The 23,537-nt window shown below is 48.2% G+C and overlaps 1 protein-coding gene across 2 annotated transcripts in view; it reads right to left on the bottom strand.

Annotated features, from left to right (window-relative positions):
* The window catches only part of pik3r3b (phosphoinositide-3-kinase, regulatory subunit 3b (gamma)), a 129,648-nt gene that overhangs the window by 10,398 nt on the left and 95,713 nt on the right, over positions 1-23,537 (bottom strand). Inside the window, exon 1 of one of the 2 annotated variants that reach the window (XM_060067090.1) lies at positions 1,748-2,217. The exons of the other annotated variant lie outside the window; for it this stretch is intronic. Within the exon in view, the coding sequence (XP_059923073.1) occupies positions 1,748-1,856 (109 nt within the window). The 5' untranslated portion in view covers positions 1,857-2,217. Of the gene's footprint in view, positions 1-1,747; positions 2,218-23,537 lie in introns of those variants that run through there. 2 annotated transcript variants of the gene reach the window in all.

Below are 23,537 nucleotides of genomic sequence, written 5' to 3'. Positions count from 1 at the left end.
TGTGTGTGTGTGTGTGTGTGTGTGCACAGCCAACCAGGGGGAATGTTGTAATGTAGAGTTAACGGCTGCAGTCACAAAATGTTGAGATTATCATTAGGAAACCAGCGGGTTATAAAGCTCTCTAAACACACACACACACACACACACACACACACACACACACACACACACACACACACACACACACACACACACACACACACATCAGCTTTCTTTATACTGTGTAAGTCATGGACGGCTTTATAGTAATGTTATATTTGTTTACTCATCACAAACCCCATATCCGGTGGAGTATTTAGAGCTATCCAGTGTGCAGGTTGGTCTTTGTTCTGTCTGCTGGAACTCTTTCAATTGTTTAATGTGTATTTTATATCAATTCATTGCATGTTATTTATATATATTTTAGAATGGAACAAAAACGATGCATTATGATTGATGAACGGATTAATGACAGCGGCGTGCGTCACCTGTAAAAGGTCATGCACGCGCACCACCGACAACGAGGCAGCGGGGGCTCGCCTCGCGCCCGGTGGCGGCGACACAAAGGGGAGCGAGCGACAGTGAGGGAGAGAGCGACTGAGACAGAGACAGAGCGAGAGAGAAGGGGGGGAGGAAGGGGGGGAGAAAGGAAACGCATTGGAGAGCCGTAGAGCGGCGGTCGGATCGTTCGTCACTCCGGAGGATCTGAGCTCAGAAACACAACCGGCAGCAGGCTGCTGGGTGAACAGAGCGCCTCTGTTGGAGGACCAGTGTGAGCTCTGCGTTCAGCCCGGATCACTTCTCACCACGTTCCAAGTAAAAGCTGTAGAGTAACAATAGAGTACAGCTCAGAGAACCGGGAGGACCGGCGACCGACAGCACGGCGTCTCCTCAGGACCGCGGCTCACATCCGTCCGCTGGAGACAGCGGAACGGAGCTGAACAATTAATGAATGAATGGATGAAATCGAAGTGACAGTTTACTTAAAAATAGGCACTTGCTGTGACGTGCATGAAAATGGAAGTCATACAGAAATCCAGTATTGGAACAGCTCGGTTCTTCTGTCCCCTGATGATGGTCTCCCCGTCCCCTGTCGGGCTCCATCCCCCCTCTCTCCGTCCCATCCCCCCCGGTCCTCTGCCACCGGCAGCTCGTTAAACTAGTTACTACTAGTTACCACCAGGGACCGGGAGAAGGCTCTATCTGTGCGGTGGAGCACCGTTGAACCAGCAGTAAGAACTGATGCTCAGATATAACACTTGTATTACATGGGAGTTCTTTATGTTGAATCCAAAGCAAGCTGACTGTGACTGTGTCTGGTCGGAACAAACGCTGTAACTCAACGTGACCAAGTAAACCACATTTCAAATCACCATGGACGCAGTTGCCTGGGTTTTGTCCTATAATATTAGTTGCATGACGTTATTCCGTATTGACAGTGGATGTCAGTCAAAAAGCAAGACAAAGATCTCAAAATAGGACACAGTTTATATCTTGGCTATCCAGGCATAGAGAGGAGACGACTACAGCCCACTGAGCACTCATCACAGAGGAAACCGAACTAGTATAGAGCGATCTACAGGCTGAAGTTGGCAGGAAAAGCATCAATGTTTTATTTGCTTTGGGCCTGCAGTCCTGATGGTCGAGTCGTGAACCTCATCTTGTTCCCCTGCCAGGTCATCATGATCCCCATGACCATGTTCATCATGAGACACATTCACCCTGCTGTACACCACAGCCGCTGACCCAGTCATTCATTCATTCTTACCTGGTGGTTGGTCCATTTCTATATAAAAGATCAGCTCTGTGGAGTAGGGCATCATCACATCTCTCCAATCATCTTCCTCCTTTTCCGTGGTCCAGACTGTATTATACATTATCTGGACTTGTAGACAATAAGACGATACTACAAAAAAAAAAGTGCGATGTAACGATTTCTTAGATGCGATTATTTTTTGCGTAAAAGGACTGGATCAGACACCCTTGTCTGGGTACGCGTATGCATATACTCTCCCGTCTCCGTGGAGGTCTCTCTGAACGCCTGCTCTAGCCTCACATAAATAGAAGATAATGAATTCTGCACAACAAGCACCAGGCTCCGTCCGCTGCCGCCGACATAACAGCTTCAAGCTCGTCATGAAGACCAATAAAATGTCCAAAAGTCGTGCAGAGCACAGGGTAGATGCCAGCTCTACATGACAGACTGCTCTTCCTCCTTCATCAGGAGAACGGATCCAGCAGGAGAGAGAGAGACGCGCAGAGACCCGGAACGTACCATCGAGCTCAGACCCTCAGGGGTGCCTTGCAATCCAAACGATGACGCGCCGAAAGTTAAGCTGGAGCACTTTTGCTCGAAAAACAAATATACAATGTTTGAAAATGGATGAATGAACGCTGCTGCGAAGATCCCGAACGATTCGGTTAATGTGAACATTATTCGGTATTTCGGTAGATGATCGATGACATCGTTTTCAGTCGGCCCCTCTCGTCAAGGCTGAGGTGGTACAGTCCAACCCTTGAAACTAAAGCAGCCGCTCCGTGAGAGAGCAGTGAGTCTGACAGTCTGACTTTACTTTCAAAGCAATAGGAAAATTACTTACTTTCACCTCCTGACACCAAATTGCAAATATGTGGTTTTCTTGTAGCCTTGCCCGTATCGGAAAAAGTACAGATGGTCTATGCCTTCATTGTCAGCTGCAGAAATTATTTCAGACTTGACAATTCAAAGATATACGTTTAAGATGAATAAGCTAAATATGTATCATATACATGCACGCATACATTTTCAAATAATTTGATGACATGCATTTGTTGCCTGCAAACATTAGAATTGAGATGGCTTTCACTGACCACTTATCCGTTCTCCAGACAACATTACGATGGGGAGAGACCCTCCTCTTGGGGTTTGGGTTTCATGACCCCGGTTTGCATGTCCGACGTGTCCTTGAGCCAGATACTGAGAACGAGCCCCGGCACGGCAGTGCCCTTTACCGAATTCATGTTGATGCATCCACATCCCAGCAACACAGGGCTTCATTACCAGCAGTGTGTGTTACACTCTGCTCTGCTTCTCCGTTCAAATGATTGGATATTTATGCTCATAAAATGATTCCAAAGAGTGTAATTATTGTGTAAACAGTTGTAATGACAGCCTTTGAAGTAACATAGACATAGCATATTATATGCACACAAACACACACACACACACACACACACACACACACACACACACACACACACACACACACACACACACACACACACACACACACACACACACACACACACACACACACACACAGAAACACAGAAAATATAAACAAATGGGAAACAACATTTTGAAGGAAAAATACTGCGTCTATTTAGGTAATCTGACCAAGATTAGAACAAAGATTTTTCACATCACAACTCGACTAATCTACGTCGATAATCTTTCATTAAGAGCTTAATATTAATCTGACATGCGCGGATGGGGTAAATTGGGGGGGGGGGACTTCAGATGCTGGCTGGGTGCATGGTAGCAATAATTACAGCTGCCCTGTCTGCATGGTGGCCTACTTCAGCAGTCAACAATGCATGACAAGTCTGCTCTCCAATCTGCCGTCCAGCCAACCACTCACACATTCATCCGCTGCTCCAATCATTCCCACCTAACTTGAACTTGCTTGTGGTTTGCATCTAGGGGCTAGGGGGGTAGGGGGCTAGGGGGGGTAGGGGGGTAGGGGGGTAGGGGGGTAGGGGGCTAGGGGGGTAGGGGGTAGTCATGGTTAAAGAGAGAGAGGGTGAGTGGCTAGGCTGGGTCAATGTTGGAGAATGAGATCTATTAAAATGCAGTAGCCCATGGACACTATACGTCTGCATGCATGAACGCGTGTGTGTGTGTGTGTGTGTGTGTGTGTGTGTGTGTGTGTGTGTGTGTGTGTGTGTGTGTGTGTGTGTGTGTGTGTGTGTGTGTGTGAGAGTGTGTGCATGGGGGTTGCAGTCCCACAGATGGCTCACACCGAACATATAGCCAACAGCCCCTCGCTGACAAGTGTGTCAAACAGGTTTAATTGTGTGTGTGTGTGTCTGTGTGTGCGTGTGTGTGTGTGTGTGTGTGTGTGCGCTCACATGTGTGCCCGTGTGTGTGAAGCCCAACAGATGGATCCCTAACAATGACACAGGAACTGACTCTGCCCCTCCTCATTGAAAGAGGGGGAGAGAAAAAGGAAAACGATGGGAGCACCGATATTAATCTGCCCCCCCATCGCCCGGGGGGGCCTCCCTCTGGCCCCCCCACACAAAGACTGGAGCTGCATCCTATCTGCATAGTGTATGCATAATCCCACGTGGAGCGTGTACAGTATGTGTGTGTGTGTGTGTGTGTAGTCAAGACGAGACCCCAAGCCTGTCAACCCCCCCCCCCCCTACCCAAGCGATCAACTTTTCATAGATCATTTGTTAATTTGCTCAGGGAGATGGTAATGACGCGGGACCTGCCATTCTCCCCGTCTCCAACGCATCTGCTCTACAGATGGCATAAGTGCACGTGTGTTTATGTCAGGAAGAGAGAGGGAGGAGAGAAAGCCAGAGAGAACCAGAGAGAGACTGGGTGTACAGTATACAATGGAAGGTCTCGGAGAGAGCTTTGATGTGTGTATTTATAATGTGGCCGTTCTAATCTGGACTACGTGTGTATGTGTGCAGCAGGACGTGGGTGAATGGAGGAGAACCTGAGAGAGTGTTCTTGTCTGTAGTCAGTAACTGGCACAGGTGGCCACCTAGGAATCAGGTGTTGTGTTTGCCATTTCTGTTGCCATAGATACCAAAATGTCCAGCAACGCAGACATTGTCTCGTTTAAGGTGCCTTTCTCCACACCAGAGGATTGTTCCTGCGCTCACACGCTGCCTGCTACATTATACCGTACACGTGGCAATCTGGAACCCCAACAAACAATAATGTTCTCCAGTCCCTTCACCTTTGCAGGGGAGGAAACCCGATCTGCGTGCCACTCACATAATGGGGGACAATAGAAGGGCTTTAGGACAATGCAGGGGATAGCCCTTGAAATGAGGGCTATGTATTTGGTATGTGTTTATTGAGAATTATAATGTTCCTGTTAACACAGTTCATTATATATTCACACACACACACACAATTGTGCACCCCCCCACACACACACACACACACAGACACAGACACAGACACACAAACATAAGGTCACACAGCACCTGTGACCCAGGCTAGACGTTACACTCTGTCGTGTTCTTTAATCACTTCAGTGCTGAACCTAAACAGCTCTCCTTTCTATTAAAAACCGCAGTCTGTTGTAAAACAAGATAGAGGGGGAGACGCTGGAGAGAGAGAGAGAGAGAGAGAGAGAGAGAGAGAGAGAGAGAGAGAGAGAGAGAGCGTGCGCCATGCTGACAGGGCAGAATGGAGTCATGGTGACCCTGCTACACCTGTGGGTAGCTGCTCTAGCCTCATTTTAATGGTGTGTGTGTCAGTTTCTACATGGCCATACTTCTTAAATAATCGATGCCATGACTTTTTTGGGGACTTGCAACACAAAGATGATAATTTCTTCACTTTAACTCTCATCATTCGATCCTTTTGCAATGATAGTTTTAATTGGCGAAAACAAATACCAAATAGACACACACACACACACACACACACACACACACAATGTGCATTGTATAATTCCCTGCGGGTTCTCTATGCATCCAGTGTGATTCCCCTGCGCTGGGTGTGAGCTCTGTCAGCTGAGTGATTCAGCATGAGACAAATGACCACCTTCCCTCCGCCTGACACAGCCCCACTGTGCGGCCCCCCCCCACACCCCCCCCACACCGCAGAACACACCGCAGAACACACCGCAGAACGCACTGCTGGACGCACCGCAGAACACACCGCAGAACACACCGCAGAACACACCGCAGAACACACCGCAGAACGCACTGCTGGACGCACCGCAGAACACACCGCAGAACACACCGCAGAACACACCGCAGAACACACCGCAGAACACACCGCAGAACACACCGCAGAAAGCACTGCTGGACGCACCGCAGAACACACCACGGAACACACCGCAGAACACACCGCAGAACACACCAGAGAACACACCAGAGAACACACCGCAGAACACACCAGAGAACACACCGCAGAACACACCGCAGAACACACTGCAGAACACACCGCAGAACACACCGCTGGACACACCGCAGAACACACCAGAGAACACACCGCAGAACACACCGCAGAACACACCGCAGAACACACCAGAGAACACACCGCAGAACACACTGCAGAACACACCAGAGAACACACCGCAGAACACACCAGAGAACACACCGCAGAACACACCGCAGAACACACCGCAGAACACACCAGAGAACACACCGCAGAACACACCGCAGAACACACCGCAGAACACACCGCAGAACACACCGCAGAACACACCGCAGAACACAAAGCAGAACACACCAGAGAACACACCGCAGAACACACCGCAGAACACACTGCAGAACACACCGCAGAACACACTGCAGAACACACCGCAGAACACACTGCAGAACACAAAGCAGAACACACCAGAGAACACACCGCAGAACACACCGCAGAACACACCGCAGAACACACCGCAGAACACACCGCAGAACACACCAGAGAACACACCGCAGAACACACCGCAGAACACACCAGAGAACACACCGCAGAACACACCGCAGAACGCACCGCAGAACACACCAGAGAACACACCGCAGAACGCACCGCAGAACGCACCGCAGAACACACCAGAGAACACACCGCAGAACACACCGCAGAACACACCGCAGAACACACCGCAGAACACAAAGCAGAACACACCGCAGAACACACCAGAGAACACACCAGAGAACACACCGCAGAACACACCGCAGAACGCACCGCAGAACACACCAGAGAACACACCGCAGAACACACCGCAGAACACACCGCAGAACACACCGCAGAACACAAAGCAGAACACACCGCAGAACACACCAGAGAACACACCGCAGAACACACCAGAGAACACACCGCAGAACACACCAGAGAACACACCGCAGAACACACCGCAGAACACACCGCAGAACACACCGCAGAACACACCGCAGAACACAAAGCAGAACACACCGCAGAACACACCAGAGAACACACCGCAGAACACACCAGAGAACACACCAGAGAACACACCGCAGAACACACCAGAGAACACACCGCAGAACACACCGCAGAACACACCAGAGAACACACCGCAGAACACACCAGAGAACACACCGCAGAACACACCAGAGAACACACCGCAGAACACACCGCAGAACGCACCGCAGAACACACCGCAGAACGCACCGCAGAACACACCGCAGAACACACCGCAGAACACACCGCAGAACGCACCGCAGAACGCACCGCAGAACACACCGCTGGACGCACCGCAGAACACACCGCAGAACACACCGCAGAACACACCGCAGAACACACCGCAGAACACACCGCAGAACACACCGCAGAACACACCGCAGAACACACCGCAGAACACACCGCAGAACACACCGCAGAACACACCGCTGGACGCACCGCAGAACACACCGCAGAACACACCGCAGAACACACCGCAGAACACACCGCTGGACACATCAGGGGCGCCGGGGGAGACGTAGTAAGCATGTTGGCCGTCATGGGACGACCAGAGACAACCCAGTCGGGATCGATGTTGAGGACAGTGGGGGAGTGTGTGTGTGTGTGTGTGTAGGTGTGTGTGTGTGTAGGTGTGTGTGTGTGTGTAGGTGTGTGTGTGTGTGTGTGTGTAGGTGTGTGTGTAGGTGTGTGTGTGTGTAGGTGTGTGTGTGTGTGTGTGTGTGTGTGTGTGTGTGTGTGTGTGTGTGTGTGTGTGTGTGTGTGTAGGTGTGTGTGTGTGTAGGTGTGTGTGTGTGTAGGTGTGTGTAGGTGTGTGTGTGTGTAGGTGTGTGTGTGTGTGTGTGTGTAGGTGTGTGTGTAGGTGTGTGTGTGTGTAGGTGTGTGTGTGTGTGTGTGTGTGTGTGTGTAGGTGTGTGTGTGTGTAGGTGTGTGTGTGTGTGTGTGTGTGTGTGTGTGTGTGTGTGTGTAGGTGTGTGTGTGTGTAGGTGTGTGTAGGTGTGTGTGTGTGTAGGTGTGTGTGTGTGTGTGTGTGTGTAGGTGTGTGTGTGTGTGTGTGTGTGTGTGTGTGTGTGTGTGTGTGTAGGTGTGTGTGTGTGTGTGTGTGTAGGTGTGTGTGTAGGTGTGTGTGTGTGTAGGTGTGTGTGTGTGTGTGTGTGTGTGTGTGTGTGTGTGTGTGTGTGTGTGTAGGTGTGTGTGTGTGTGTGTGTGTGTGTGTGTGTGTGTGTGTGTGTGTGTGTGTGTGTGTGTGTGTGTGTAGGTGTGTGTGTGTGTGTAGGTGTGTGTGTGTGTGTGTGTGTAGGTGTGTGTAGGTGTGTGTGTGTGTGTGTGTGTGTGTATGTGGAGTGTCTGTGGGTATAGATTTACTCTGCCAAGCTACGATACTAACAAGCCGAGTTAAAATGCTGCCCATAGAGAGAACCAAAGTTAGAAAGAGTGAAGGGAGACGAGGAGTGGAAGAGAGGAGAAGGGCGAGGACACACAGAGGCCTGGACTCACAGGAGAGCGCTTGTATCTGCATCGGACGAGCAGTAAGCTGTCCGGGGCCCGCGTCCCCGGGCCGTCTAGTCTTCAGTTTAAACTCCGTAGCCCACAGGCGCTGTCTCATACCCAACTGCAACAGCGAGAGCTGAAAGTACAGTTCAGTAGCAGGGAGAGACGCATGGCTACTCTAAGGCTCACCCTTGCTTTTTTATACATTGCATCAAAATGTTGATTTATTGTGAGCTAACTTATTTTGAGTGTGTGTGTGTGTGTGTGTGTGTGTGTGTGTGTGTGTGTGTGTGTGTGTGAGAGAGCATGTGTGTGTGTGTGTGTGTGAATTCATGTATTTGTGTACAGCTGATTATGTGTACAGATTACTGTCCAACACTGGCTTAAAAAATATATGTAACAAAATGAAATGACATGTTTACGTACAAGTTGTATGTGTGTGTGCATGACCACATCCACAATATTGTATATATGCATACATGTATGTTAGAATGAGTTTCAACGTGTGCATATGTGTGAGTATCTGGTGTGTGTGTGTTGGGAGGGCCATACAGGAAATACTGTTGTGCAGCATGTGGTCATGGTGGGACCGAGGCACCGCCGACAGAGTCATGCAGAGAAGCCATATTGTCCCAGTTACATATGGCCGGCGAATAGCACTCTCTGGCCAAGACGTGTGATCTCTCTTCACCTCCAGCCCCTTCAGTCCTGGGCTCTGGTGAACAACGTTCAGCCCGGAATGTTCTTCTTTCTGATTTACAAACTGGGTATACAGGGGCTAAGGATTTGTATCTATATCATATTTTTTATAGGTTCTTGGTCCACAGAATCCCTACTGTTCTTCACACCAATGCGTAAAGGGGATTTGAAGATATTCTCTGCCTTGTTCAACAATAGCCCATCATTCTATCTCTCATTGTTTAGGAAAGGCCAAAGTGGGCCTGTTATCCAGCGCTGGGATCCAAGGTTGTGGAAAGATATTCCTGCAGTTGTTTTTCATGGATCCTCTCGAAACCGACACAAGAGGCCTACAGTTGGCTCGTCGCTGCGCAGGCTCTATTCAACTCAGTATGGATGCAGATGTTGATTTGTGAATAGTTTCCATCAAGGAGTCCTGTTTCCCTGGCAACATTCTCGTACACAAAGTTCCAGGAAGGAGGGGTGGATAAACGCAACATCTCAATCACACGCACAGCGGCATTAAGCCGGGACGTGTGCAGAATACCTCTTTAAGCTCCTCTCTAATCGCGTCTTTGATCAGGCGCTGTCTCGCTGAATCCTCATGCATCGGAATGACATTGATTGCTCCGGCCTCGGAGAACGCCGCACGCCGGCTGGGCCTCGAGCGTGCCGCGGCTCGGCAAGAAACCATTAGCTCTGGTGGCTCAAACTTTCCAGCTCAGCTAATTTAATGAACAGGTCCAGAGGCACCCTTCTCTGTTCTTCCCTCTCTCCTCTCCCCTCTCTCCTCTCCTCTCTCTCCTGTCTTCTCTTCTCCTCTACTCTCCCCTCTCCTCTCCCCTCTCTCCTCTCCTCTCTCGTCTCTCTTCTCCTCTCCCCTCTTCTCTCCCATCTCCCCTCTCCCCCCATCGCCTCTCTCCTCTGTCCTCCCCCCCTCTCCTCTTCTCTCTCCTTGCCTCTCTCCTTTCTCCCCTCTCCTCTCCCCTCTCCTTTCCCCTCCCTTCTCCTCTCCCCTACCCTCTCTCCTCTCTCTCCCCCTTACTCTCTAAGCTATCCGACCTCGTTCCAGTGATCGATGGTAATGATTATTACCCGATTCCAATTGGGCTCTTTGCACGACAATGGATATACCTTTCCAAGTGCAGTCCGACCAATAACACAGGTTATTTGAACTCCTCTTTCTGTGATGCCCTTGATGAGGGAAACAGGCCTGTCCAGAAGCCTGTTCAGCCATTTCTAGGCTGAACGGGCAGGTTAGGTCATGTGGAATATTTAAATTAGTTTGAATGGAAAGATTTTTGCCTAGCCAATTCTGGTTTGTGTGACAACACAATATTGCGTGTTCTGCTGTTAGGCCGAATGGTTGGAGTGCCCTGCAAAACATACACACACGCACACACACACACACACACACACACACACACAAATATATACACACAAACACACAAACATTTACACACAGACACTCACACAACAACAATGCCTCAATTATACTTTTGATCTCATAGATTTGAGATGTCAGCAATAAAATTGTAAAACTGCAGAAAAGTGTAATAGGTGGCCCAGTTCCTGCCTCCGCCATATGTCCACATGCCCGTGCTCCTTCCATCTATCTGTGGGCTTATTTTCACTCCCCCAGCAGATCTTCAAGGGGAGCCAGACAGACTTTCAGGTTTTAGACATAAAGACTGACAATAAGGCAGAGAGACTGTAAAAGAGCCAGCAGGCAGACGGCGTCAAACAGGGTGACAAACACTGAGCGATACAAACGCAAAGACTGGTAAAGCATGACTAGGGCGAAAGCTTCCAAAGAGATAGAGCCCACGGGTAGCAACACTGCAGGCAACAGGGCAGACAGACAGACGGACATACCGACAGACAGACAGACAGACACAAAAGGAGCACACAGACTGGAACCATTTCCATATCTATTTATCCTCTCTCTCTCTCTCTCTCTCTCTCTCTCTCTCTCTCTCTCTCTTCTCCTCATCTCTCTCTTCTCTCTCTCTCTCTCTCTCTCTCTCTCTCTCTCTCCTCTCTCTCTCTCTCTCTCTCTCTCTCCTCTCTCTCTCCTCTCCTAAAGGGTGATGTCATCGTGCAATGTGAGCTTCCCAGTGGTCTGGTCACATGATTCAGTGTCCCCGTGACTGGAACAGGTTTCCATCGCTGCTGCTGCTCCTGGTGACACCCAAGACGAGCACCCCTGATGAGCACTCCCCCTCCCCCCCCTCCTTTCCTGCTGTCTCTTTAGCTCTCTCCCTCTCCCTCCCCCTCCCCCTACCCCCTCTCTCTCTCTCTCTCTCTCTCCCTCCCCCTCCCCCCCTCTCTCTCTCTCTCTCTCTCTCTCTCCCTCCCCCTCCCCCTCTCCCTCTCTCTCTCTCTCTCTCTCTCTCAATTAGGCATCGGTGACATCATCCCTCTGCCAACGACTCTCCTCTTCTATCTCCCCCTGTGTCTCTCTCTATGCTATAGATATATATTTATAGACCTCCAGCCCCCCCCCTTGGAGCCGCTCTGTTTGCTCTCGTCCCTCGCTGTCCTCTAGCTCGCCTTCCTCCCAGCTGGAGCTCTTGTTGGTTGTCACGGCAGCAGTGCAAACATGGCTCAGCATTAGTCAGCTGGCCCCGGCGGACGGCAGACCGACCGCCCCTCAGAGAGACAGACATGCAGACTCACTCGCAGACACAAGTTCAGACACACCGATTTACTCAGAGAAAGAGACAGACGGACAGATTCACTCACAGACATGCAGACCAACAGACAGGTAGAATGACTCACAGACAGACAGACAGATTAGCTTACAGTCAGGCAGACGAAACAAAGCATAGCTGTGTGTCCGTGGTGCCTGAGAGTGTCTCGTGTTGATGGGAGGAAAAGGGTAATACGTATGTATACACGAGGAACGTCCTCCAACACATACGTATGTATACACGAGAACGTCCTCCAACACATACGCATGTGTTGGAGGACTCTCTCTCTCTCTCTCTCTCTCTCTCTCTCTCTCCCTCTCCCTCTCTCCCTCCCTCCCTCCCTCCCTCTCTGGGAGATTAGTGCAGGCACTGCAGGCTTTCTCTGATGACCGGTGCTGTGGTCGCCGGCCGGCTTTAGGCTGAGGGTGGGACGGGGGCCATCGTCACGCTCTGGCCTCGGGCCGGGCTGAGTTACACCAGCAGTGGAAGCCGAGTGTGTCCTCCCGTAGGGTTTGTGAGGTGTGGAGAGAGGGCTGAGAACTGAATCCTTCGGCGGGGATTAGCAGAAAGGAGCTGAGCAGGAGGGGAAAGACAAGCTGGCCGTCTCCCTGTCCACGGCCCTTCAATGGCCGCTGTGTTTGTTCAGACATACCTGTCTCAGTGGTAGTGTTCACGAATGTTTTTTTGTGGGTGGTTCAGATGTTTTGTAGCTCTGGGTGACGTGGGTGGAAAAGTGAATTAGCAGAACACGCTTTCAAAGTTTCTGAATGTCCTCCTGATGTGTTAGATGTCATGATGCAGGAAGGTATACTTGTATTGCACCGGTATTGCATAATTATATCAACATGAAAGCCAACTGATCTTATGGTATTCTAATAGCACCTCATCTACCAATGATTCAAGGAACAACCTTCCTTATGTCAGGAGTCTGATCTCAGATGAACCCCTTGTGTTCATTTTCTTTCAGCAAGTATTTGTAATATCAATTATTTACAGCTCATGAAACACGTTACAACATTAAGCTAACTTGCCGATTTAAGAAATGCAAATTAATTCCTGGTATTTTTCTAGGAATATAAAATACATGACTTCTATTGTTGCCATCAATCAAAAGGGGGGGGGGGGGGGAGGGAGCATAAATCAGCAATAAATCAAATTCCTAGCGAAACATTTCCCAGAAGGATTGGCTCATGGCTGGGCAGGCTTTTATTTTGAGAAACTTTCTAGCTCTGATATTTTTTATAGCTGCAGTAGAAAGTTACATAGGAAAGCAGGTTTCATATCTAACCTGTTATCACCCACCTTAGCCAGTTGTTAAAATGATTAAACTTTTTACTCACATTGGTAGCACATGAGGCCGTTGCTGAACGGCTGTGCAACTGTTGGCTGTTTGACACAGAGATGAAGGTCTAACAAACCCAAGCCATTTTTAACACCTCTGTTTCAACAAGGGCTGGCGTGGCTCAAATACATATGAGCTTTTCTGCCAATTCACTCACAACATACATATTTGTTATTATAACAATGGATAAGAACATGAGAAATGCTGTTTGTGAATCAAAGCTGGAAAAGAGCAATTCTGGCCTTGATGTGGCAATAGCCGACTACGAATGATGTGAGAGGATTGGGGGCTGAGGGTTAGTAAACAACAAATACCAGGTTGTTGAAAAGACAACTCCATCACACTCCTGTGTGTGTGTGTGTGTGTGTGTGTGTGTGTGTGTGTGTGTGTGTGTGTGTGTGTGTGTGTGTGTGTGTGTGTGTGTGTGTGTGTGTGCGTTTGTGTTTTTGAGTTAGAATCCTGGGGTGGCAGGTACACAAACACACTGAAGTTTGTATCACTGACACAGGGCCTTCTGTGGTGACAAAGTTGTAGATTCACTTAATTAATACACCGTTACACACACACACACACACACACACACACACACACACACACACACACACACACACACACACACACACACACACCGCGGTTGTACATGGTTAAACACATACACACACAGACACATGCACACACACACATACTATAACACAACCACAGTTAAACATGGTAAAAAAGCACACAAATACACCACACACACACACACACACACACTCTAAAACACCCACGGTTATACATAGAAAATCACACACACACACACACACACACACACACACACACACACACACACACACACACACACACACACACACACACACACACACACACACACACACACACACACACATTTAGTGTAGTTAGGGGGGGATATGGAGTTGCAGGGATGAAGAGTGGGTTTGATACGAGGTGTGGAAGGTTAACAACATGGGTCTGCAGCTGGTATCTCAAGGCCATATCTATCGCAATAAACCACTGGGCCTTTGGGCAGGAGGCAATAGACAGGGCATTGACTATGTGGGGCAGTTATCAACTACACTGATCAAAACAGAAGTAGGGAATACAGTACACATGTAAAGGTCATCATGTAATATTAGAGCCAGCAATAATTGTGTTTTATCTTAAGGAAGCAAACGTTTAGGAAGTCTGTAATATTCACATGAAATATGGCCGCCTCTTGGCAAAAAAGGCGGTAAGGCGAATAGAGAGCCACCCATGACAGAATGTAACACTGCCACTCGAGGATTTGAATTGCAAATAGCTTCTCTCAACCAAGACGCTTGAGGGGAGCTAATGTTTGCACTAGTAGAGCAAGCCTGCCACGGCAGTACCACCACTAAGATTACCATCCAGACATTGTTTGTGAAAGACAACAGCATTGTTTATCCATAGGCACCACCTCATTTACATAAACGTATGCGCTCAAAAGGTTTCAAGCTGCCCCCCGGCAATTGTATTAGGGCACCGGTAAGAAATGAGATCAATACTAATTAAATACATTGTAATTAGAGCAATGGCCCCTTTGGTTGATCCAGTCATCTGCAAGACCACTGTACAGCACACAGCTATAGGGTCAAGAAGAAATCAAAGCCTGACCTACTATGCAACAATGAGGGTAGAGAACGAAGGAGACATGGCCTCATATACTGGAAACAGCTCAGGATCCTTATTCCTATGACTCTCACCTATGAAATGTGTAGAGAGAGGACACATGATCTGCCTTTAAGGTAAACGTGTGAACTTTGTGAACTCTGTGAACTGAAAACCTGTGTGTGAATACATGCATGTGTCTCTCTGTGTGTGTGTGTGTGTGTGTGTGTGTGTGATGTGTGTGTGTGTGTGTGTGTGTGTGTGTGTGTGTGTGTGTGTGTGTGTGTGTGTGTGTGTGTGTGTGTGTGTGTGTGTGTGTGTGTGTGTGTGTTAGGGAACAGTACAAAGGGCAGAGACGACCCCACAGGTACAAAAGGTCTCAGCAGAAGACGTCAGGCCCAGATTAAGATCAGGACGGCTGGCTGTGCTTCTGACCCGGGACTGGGGTTAGGGTCAGGGTCAGGGTTAGGGTCAGGGTCAGGGTCAGGGTAAGGGCTAGGGCTAGGGTTAAGGTCAGGGTCAGGGTTAGGGTTAGGGTTAGAGTTAATGTTAGGGTTGGGGTTAGAGTTAATGTTAGGGTTAACCTACCCCCAGCCACGTCCTCTGTGGGAATGAGAGTGCATTAACTCAGATGGCAGCCCACCTCTTTAACCTTTAAGCCCAAAACCCACAGAACAGAACTTTTGCATCATATTTGTCACGCAACTGCAACGTGATTGCAATCAGCTCGAGTTCTGAAGCACAAATAAAGATAACGCAAGACGATAGCTACGCCTACTTGACTGTATAGGAATCAACCACCTTTTCCTATGGTCGAGTCAGACTCTAGTGGAGCGGCAATAAAGACCTGAACTCAAGCCCCGTGGTGGGAAACTCAGGAGGAAGCGACGCAAAGTACTTCTCGGGCTTCAGCCTGCCACTGTCAGTTACATCAGCACAAAAATAAATAGAAGGAGTTAGGGTTAGTTTATTTTGGAAGCAAAAATTCCAAAACATGATTTCACATCAACCCCGACAAGGCTGTGAGATTTGGGCTTTGGACGGAGTTTAAACCAGTGAGAACGCCCCCACGCTTTAGGCCAGGGCGAATGGGTGCAAAATGCGTTGTTTAACTGACTAATAATTTCCCAGTGTGGTCATGTGGTCATACTGTCCTCAGCACAAGGCTCAGTACTATTCCTAGTGCTGCCTCCTGGAGCAAGGCAGTATCAGGAATGGGTTGAGGGCAGCGGGCTACACAGACGCTGGGTAATCGAGCATCAGAAGATCTTTCTGACAGGTCACAGGACACGATGAACACAGCAGCAATGCACTCTTTCGAAAGAAATCCATTACTGCAAGAAAGACTTCAAAAAGCACAAAACACACACACAAGCATTCTCACACAAATGCACACAGACACACTGTACACAAAGGTTTTAATCAGGTAAAACAAATGATTAAAAGATCATTTTAGCCAATTTTAGTCTTTCCAGTGGAATAGAAGTGGTGTGTGTGTGTGTGTGTGTGTGTGTGTGTGTGTGTGTGTGTGTGTGTGTGTGTGTGTGTGTGTGTGTGTGTGTGTGTGTGTGTGTGTGTGTGTGTGTGTGTGCATGCGTGAGTCAATGCGTGTATGCATTTGCTTGCATGTGTGTGGAGGGCCTCTCAGCTGGTGTGAGCAGCGTGTGATCAAACTTGTGACCCCCTAGATATTATATCAGAAGTGAACTAGGGGAGTGTGCACTGAAGATTGCTCAGTGCTGTGGAAGCAAGGCTCATTCTCTCTCACGGCTCAGCTCTCCTCGTCCTCCCTTTCCCTCTCGCCAGCCTATACTGGTTCCCAGTGTGAGGTCACCACACTGGGAACCAGCCTATACTGGTTCCCAGTGTGAGGTCACCACACTGGTCAGAACTATGTAAGACTATACAAACACTATTCACAAAGAGGATTCAGAGGTCACTAAAATCAGGATGGAAAATAAACAGTATCTAATCTGAGAAAAAAAATCAAAAATATAAGAGATGCCCATCTGATAAATACACTCTTTTAGCACAGACTTAGCACATGGTAGCAATAATGTCCTCTAATCACAAAGGGGATTATATCTTCAAGAAATAGTTCCTCTTAAAATAGTTGCATTTGGCTGAATCATTCCTTCAATCAACAACAGTACAAATAACAAACCAAGAAACCAAGTTTGGCTAACTCAATAACATGACCACAGGTTACAGAATTATCTGTCTGTTAATGGACAAATTTGACCACTGCACTTATATATATAAGTGCAATTGCTTTTGATGTCACTTCATTAACATCGAGGACATCTACACTTGGCAAGTCCTAAACTTCGCAAGCTGCATAGTTAAACATCTGTTTCATTACAGATGTATTGTGTAACCTATGTGTTTGTGGGTTGGTATATTCAAGGGCTCTCAGTTGTGTTTACAACTTTAGAAAAAAAAGGTATAACATTGTCCTGTGATCAGTGCCGAAGCCGTAGCCTGGCCTCAACCAGTAGAAAAAACAGAAGAATATAAGCAGTTGAACAACAAAACAGAACCGGAACCAAGATGAACTGTATCTGGTGTAGTTCAGCATCGGCTCATCATGCAGCTCTTCTAGAAGCCGAAACATTAAAGGAAGACGCTTGCGTTCTATGACGAGATAAGACTGCAGATCCCCAAAGAGGGACGGCTGCCTTGATCATTTGCGACCCGACTTCATATCTCTGGGGTGGTTCAGCCGAGGATACCTCAGCTGCAGGTCATGAGTCTAGTTGAATAGGAATATGATTCAATGTTAATTGTGCAGTACACCATTAAGCTCTGCAGATTTAAAACACACAACCCTAAAATCTATTTTGTGCATCTGTGCGCGCGCGCACTGCACGCACGCACGCGCGCACACACACACACACACACACACACACACACACACACACACACACACACACACACACACACACACACACACACACACACACACACACACACACACACACACACACACACACACACACACACACACACACACACGCATTCATGCATGCATGCATGCACGACACACACACTTCTCATCTCAACTCTTATAAAATTATATTTTTGTTTTTGTAACCTAAGTGCACCAAATTCGATAATGGGGAACTGTCTCACACACGACAGAAAACCAAGGTGCTCTGGGGTCACTGAACCTGTTCAGTGGCCGGTTGCTCTCTAAGCTCCGGTCAGTGACCGCCCCTCAAAGCCAATCAGACCTAGAAGCCAGTTCGCAGACCATGCATAAGAAGTTAACTGGAGAAGTCTGTTGTTTGCAGCACAATGTTCTGAAAGGCAAATGGACCGATTCATTTTGTTTAGAATACATAGTAAATCTACACATTCAACATGTTATTCCATGCAATCTAGTTGAAGGCTTTATAAACATTTGTTCAACCTGATAACGATCGTTGTGATTGTTGGTCCGCCCGAAGGTGAACTCATCCAGGCCGGTCGTCCAGGACAATAAACAATAGGGAGATGAAAAGGAGCCCTGGAGGCTGGCTGAGAGGGCCTCCGTCCACTGAGAGGGCCTCCGTCCACTGAGAGGGCCTCGTCCACTGGAGATGCCCAACACACTGCTGGAGCGCCTCCTCTAGTTATGGGCAGATTGTGTAATAAGATTACAAGGGCCAGCTGTAACATGTATTAATCAGGCTTTACAGAGAGGGAGAGAGAGACGGAGAGAGAGAGGGGAGAGACAAGAGAGAGAGAGGGAGAGACAAGAGAGAGAGAGAGAGAGAGAGAGAGAGAGAGAGAGAGAGAGAGAGGAGACAAGAGAGAGAGACAAGAGAGAGAGAGAGAGAGAGAGAGAGAGAGAGAGAGAGACAAGAGAGAGAGAGAGAGAGACAAGAGAGAGAGAGAGAGAGAGAGAGAGAGAGAGAGAGAGAGAGAGAGAGAGAGCGCCTGATACACTCAGCCTCACCCAGCTGGAGGCAACGCTAAGCTCCATTCCGTCCGTGTGTGTGTGTGTTTGTGCGTGCGTGCGTGCGTGTGTGTGTTTTCTCTTATATGTCTTAAAAAAACACTAGTTATTAAAATCAAGACAACAATGTGTCTATTGTGAATTGAATCAGCAATAACACATTTATGTGTGTGTGTGTGTGTGTGTGTGTTTTCTTTCGCTTTATGTGGACTCACCATGACTCCATGAAAAATTATTTTCACTACGAATCTGTCATTTTTGTGGAAGCCAACAGTTTTTTTGCATTGTATTCTCACATACATAGACACACAAACACACGCACACACACACACTCTCACAGTTTATGATTGCAAAAATCATTGGCTCGAGTGCTATCTCATTGAGTCAGATGAACAGCAGCAGCTAAGCAAGCCGTACACAGTCCTCAGTTCAAACACAAAACAGCACGCCACTTAGAACACTTCGTCAGCACCCTCATGTCTTCATTGTTCACTGGCAGAGTCGCTTCTTAGAATCAAAGTGGAGGTGAATATCATCCGATGAATCGTGTTAATGGGTATTAAAGTGTGCTTTGAATATGGATGGCTTATTATTATATGGCTTAGTGCATGAATGTAAAGATTGTAAACCTTAAAGGGTGACAGGAGACAAAAGGAGGAAAGGGGAACTGAGAGTGACTGCTCTTCTAATGAGTGTCAGGCCATGTTTATCGCTGTTCACTGAAGAGCACTTTAAGAAAAATAAAAGCTTAGAAGATGTGTCTTTTGCTTCCTACTAGTTACGAATGACTAGATTTAGAATTAGGGCATTTAGAAGAAACTTTTATCCAACGCGAACAGCGAGGCGTCAGCTCGTCGGACGCAGGTAGGGCGAGGTGCCTTGCTCAGGACACCTCGAAACCAAGCTGGGAGGGGCCGCCAGCCATCCTGTTACAAGTGAAGCCGCTCTACCTCCTGAGCTGAGGCGAGCGCATTATAGGCTTACATACAGTGTTCATTATTTAAAGACTGAGCCAAGTAGCTGTGTTTCATTATAGAACTATAGTTCACTCTCACAGGACGAAGGCTGTCCCTGGTCTGGCCATGGGCTCTGTGCTACTGGGGGGCTGGTTCTAGGTGGACTCTGGCCATAGGGTCTTTGTTCTGGGGGCTGGTTCTAGGTGGACTCTGGCCATAGGCTCTGTGTTCTAGGGGGGGCTGGTTCTAGGTGGACTCTGGCCCTAGGCTCTGTGTTACTGGGGGGCTGGTTCTAGGTGGACTCTGGCCATAGGCTCTGTGTTCTAGGGGGCTGGTTCTAGGTGGACTCTGGCCATAGGGTCTGTGTTCTAGGGGGGCTGGTTCTAGGTGGACTCTGGCCATAGGGTCTTTGTTCTAGGGGGGGCTCACACAACCTCCTCTCCCCTCCCCGGAGGAATGAGTCATCCCCAACAGGAGGATGTTTTATCACCGGAGTCGTGGGCAAAGAACCCAGAAAGACACAAATAACAGACGATAAATAAATAAATCCATGTGACACGTGCAAGTGATTTGAAACAAAGTAGAATTGCCCGTGACCGAGGGGGTCTTATCAGGTTGAGCAGCTGTTTCCTGCTCAGAACCAGTCGGTAGCCAAGGCAGACCATTAACTAGCCACAGGGTGTGTATCCAAGTGTGTGTCGGGTGTGTCAGTATGTCCTTGTGTGTGTGTGTGGGGGAGTGTGTCCATGTGTATATGTCGATGAGGGTGAGTGTGTGTGTGTGTGTGTGAGAGTGTTTCTGTGTGTCTGTTAGCATGATGGCCCCAAACTAATGAAAGGTAATGTATACGTGTCAATGTACAATGTGTGTGTGCAGCGGGGTGTGTGTGTGTGTGTGTGTGTGTGTGTGTGTGTGTGTGTGGGGGGGGGATGGGTTAGTGTCCATAATGATGGATTAATCGCTGGGCTTTCGGAGGACCGGTGCAAATGTAGCAGAACGCTTAGCCCCAGGGCAGATTGAAGAGGCAGGATTGGACCCGCCACTGACATATGTGTGTGGATCACATCATGTGTGTGTGTGTGTCTGTTTGTGTGTGTTTATGTGCATGCATCATTGATCTGACTGTGTTTGTGTGGTGTGTGTGTGTGTGTGTGTGTGTGTGTGTGTGGTGTGTGTGTGTGTGTGTGTGTGTGTGTGTGTGTGTGTGTGTGTGTGTGTGTGTGTGTGTGTGTGTGTATGTATGTATGTATGTGTGTGTGTGAGAGAGATGTATGCATGTGTGTGTTTATGGGTCCCCTTGGTTTGTGTGTGTGTGTATGTGTGTGCATAGTTGATCTGACTGTGCTTGTGTGTCACTGTGTGTGTTTATGTGTCACTGTGTGTGTCACACAAACAGTCCTCAGTGCCAGGATACATACAATGCAATACATAAATAAGCTGTTAATTCTTAGTTACTTGAGCGTTTGTGTGTTTCCAGTCTAGACCATTAGACAGGGAATGGGAGACATGTATCCCAGTCTCCGTTATCCTCCCTTTGTCCGTCTCTCGCTTTATCTCCCACCTCAGAAACGCACGGAACAATAGAGGACGCATGGTCAGGAAGGCCCAGGTGAATAATGTGTTAGGGGAGAGAGAGAGAGGGAGGGAGGGAGGGAGGGAGGGAGGGAGGGAGGGAGGGAGAGAGGGAGAGGGAGAGAGAGAGAGAGACAGAGACAGAGACAGAGACAGAGAGAGAGAGAGACAGAGAGAAAGAGAGAGAGAAGAGGGAGAGAGAGAGAGAGAAAGAGAGAAAGAGAAGAGAGAGAGAAAGAGAGAAAGAGAGAGAGAGAGAAAGGAGAGAGAGAGAGGGAGAGAGAGAGAGAGAGAGAAAGAGAAGAGGGAGAGAGAGAGAGAAAAAGAGAAAGAGAAAGAGGGACAGAGTGAGCTCTGCTGTTATTACCTCTGCTAGCTGTCTTTAGCGTCATAAATACTGTTAGTTATCTTTAGGGAACTATCTATCTTCGATTATTAATAATGTGTTGTTTGCTATTTGTTGTTTGCTCTCTCTCTCTCCCTCTTCTCTCTCTCTTTCTCTTTCTCTCTGTCCAACCCCACAGCGTTGGTGCGCTGTGGGGCTAGCCCGCTGGATGCTAACATGAGCCCAGCTCTGGCACTGCAGCTGGGCGCATGAGCCACGCACACTCGTAGGCAGAACGGCAGGCTCATGTACACACACACACATGTTCACTGTCTCACACACACACACACATGTTCACTGTCTCACACACACACACACACACATGTTCACTGTCTCACACACACACACACACACACACACACACACACACACACACACACACACACACACACACACACACACACACACACACACACACACACACACACACACACACACACACACACACACACACACTGTTCACTGTCTCTCTCACACACACACACACACACACACACACACACACACACACACACACACACACACACACACACACACACACACACACACACACACACACACACACACACACACACACACACTCACACACACACACACACACACACACACTCACACACACACATGTTCACTGTCTCACACACACACACACATGTTCACTGTCTCACACACACACACACATGTTCACTGTCTCACACACACACACACATGTTCACTGTCTCTCACACACACACACACACACACACACACACACACACACACACACATGTTCACTGTCTCACACACACACACACACACACACACACACACACACACACACACACACACACACACACACACACACACACACACACACACACACACACACACACACACACACACACACACACACACACACACTCCCAGGGAGGCCGTCTGACCGGCCCAGTCGAGCCTCGGTTACTGATTCATTAGCGCTGATTGTTGTAATTAGGAAACACAAAGACACAATCAAGCATGCATCTTTGTATGAACAGCGTCACTTCCCCCTGGTAGAGCCGTAGAAACATGCAGGCATAACCAATCACACGTGTCCAATCACACAGGACCAATCAGCCATGGCCAATCAGAAGGGACCAATCAGAGATAACTATGATGGCTTATGTCAGATGAAATTGGGAATTCATTGGTAATGAACAGTATTGAAACTCACAAATATGTGCATTCACTCAAAAACACATGCTGACTACTTAATCTGTTCTACTAATCCTTCATGTAAATGTGTAATAACATCCCAGATCTAGTCTACTTTTGTCAGTTGAAAATAGGATCGTGTTTAAGAGGTCATCTTCTGTTTACTCAGAAACTGGGATACTAAGCAATTTCTTTCTTTCTATTTTATGTGGAGATGTTGCTCATGCGGTGTAATTATTTGCAAAGGACTCTGTGTAAGGACTAATGTTGTCATGTGGCGGTATATTAGCATCTAATATACCGCCACATATGAGCATATGTGGCGGTATATTAGCATTAAGCTTGTGACCCGTATTAGTTCACAACAAACGGCTCTAGGAACAAACACTGGAGTACAGCGGCGAGGTAGTTGTAGACTCTTTGTTTTGTACCACAGGTTACCTCTCTGATAGGAATGGTACATACTGGTGTTGTCATGGCTGTCTGAACACAGAGAAAATACCCCGGATAGGATTTGCTGTGGAGACAACCGTGAAGTTACAGAATAACAAACCCACT

The sequence above is a fragment of the Gadus macrocephalus genome, chromosome 12 (assembly GCF_031168955.1).
Source record: "Gadus macrocephalus chromosome 12, ASM3116895v1".
Classification (NCBI taxonomy): domain Eukaryota; kingdom Metazoa; phylum Chordata; class Actinopteri; order Gadiformes; family Gadidae; genus Gadus; species Gadus macrocephalus.
This window is presented reverse-complemented; position numbering and strand designations above follow the sequence as displayed.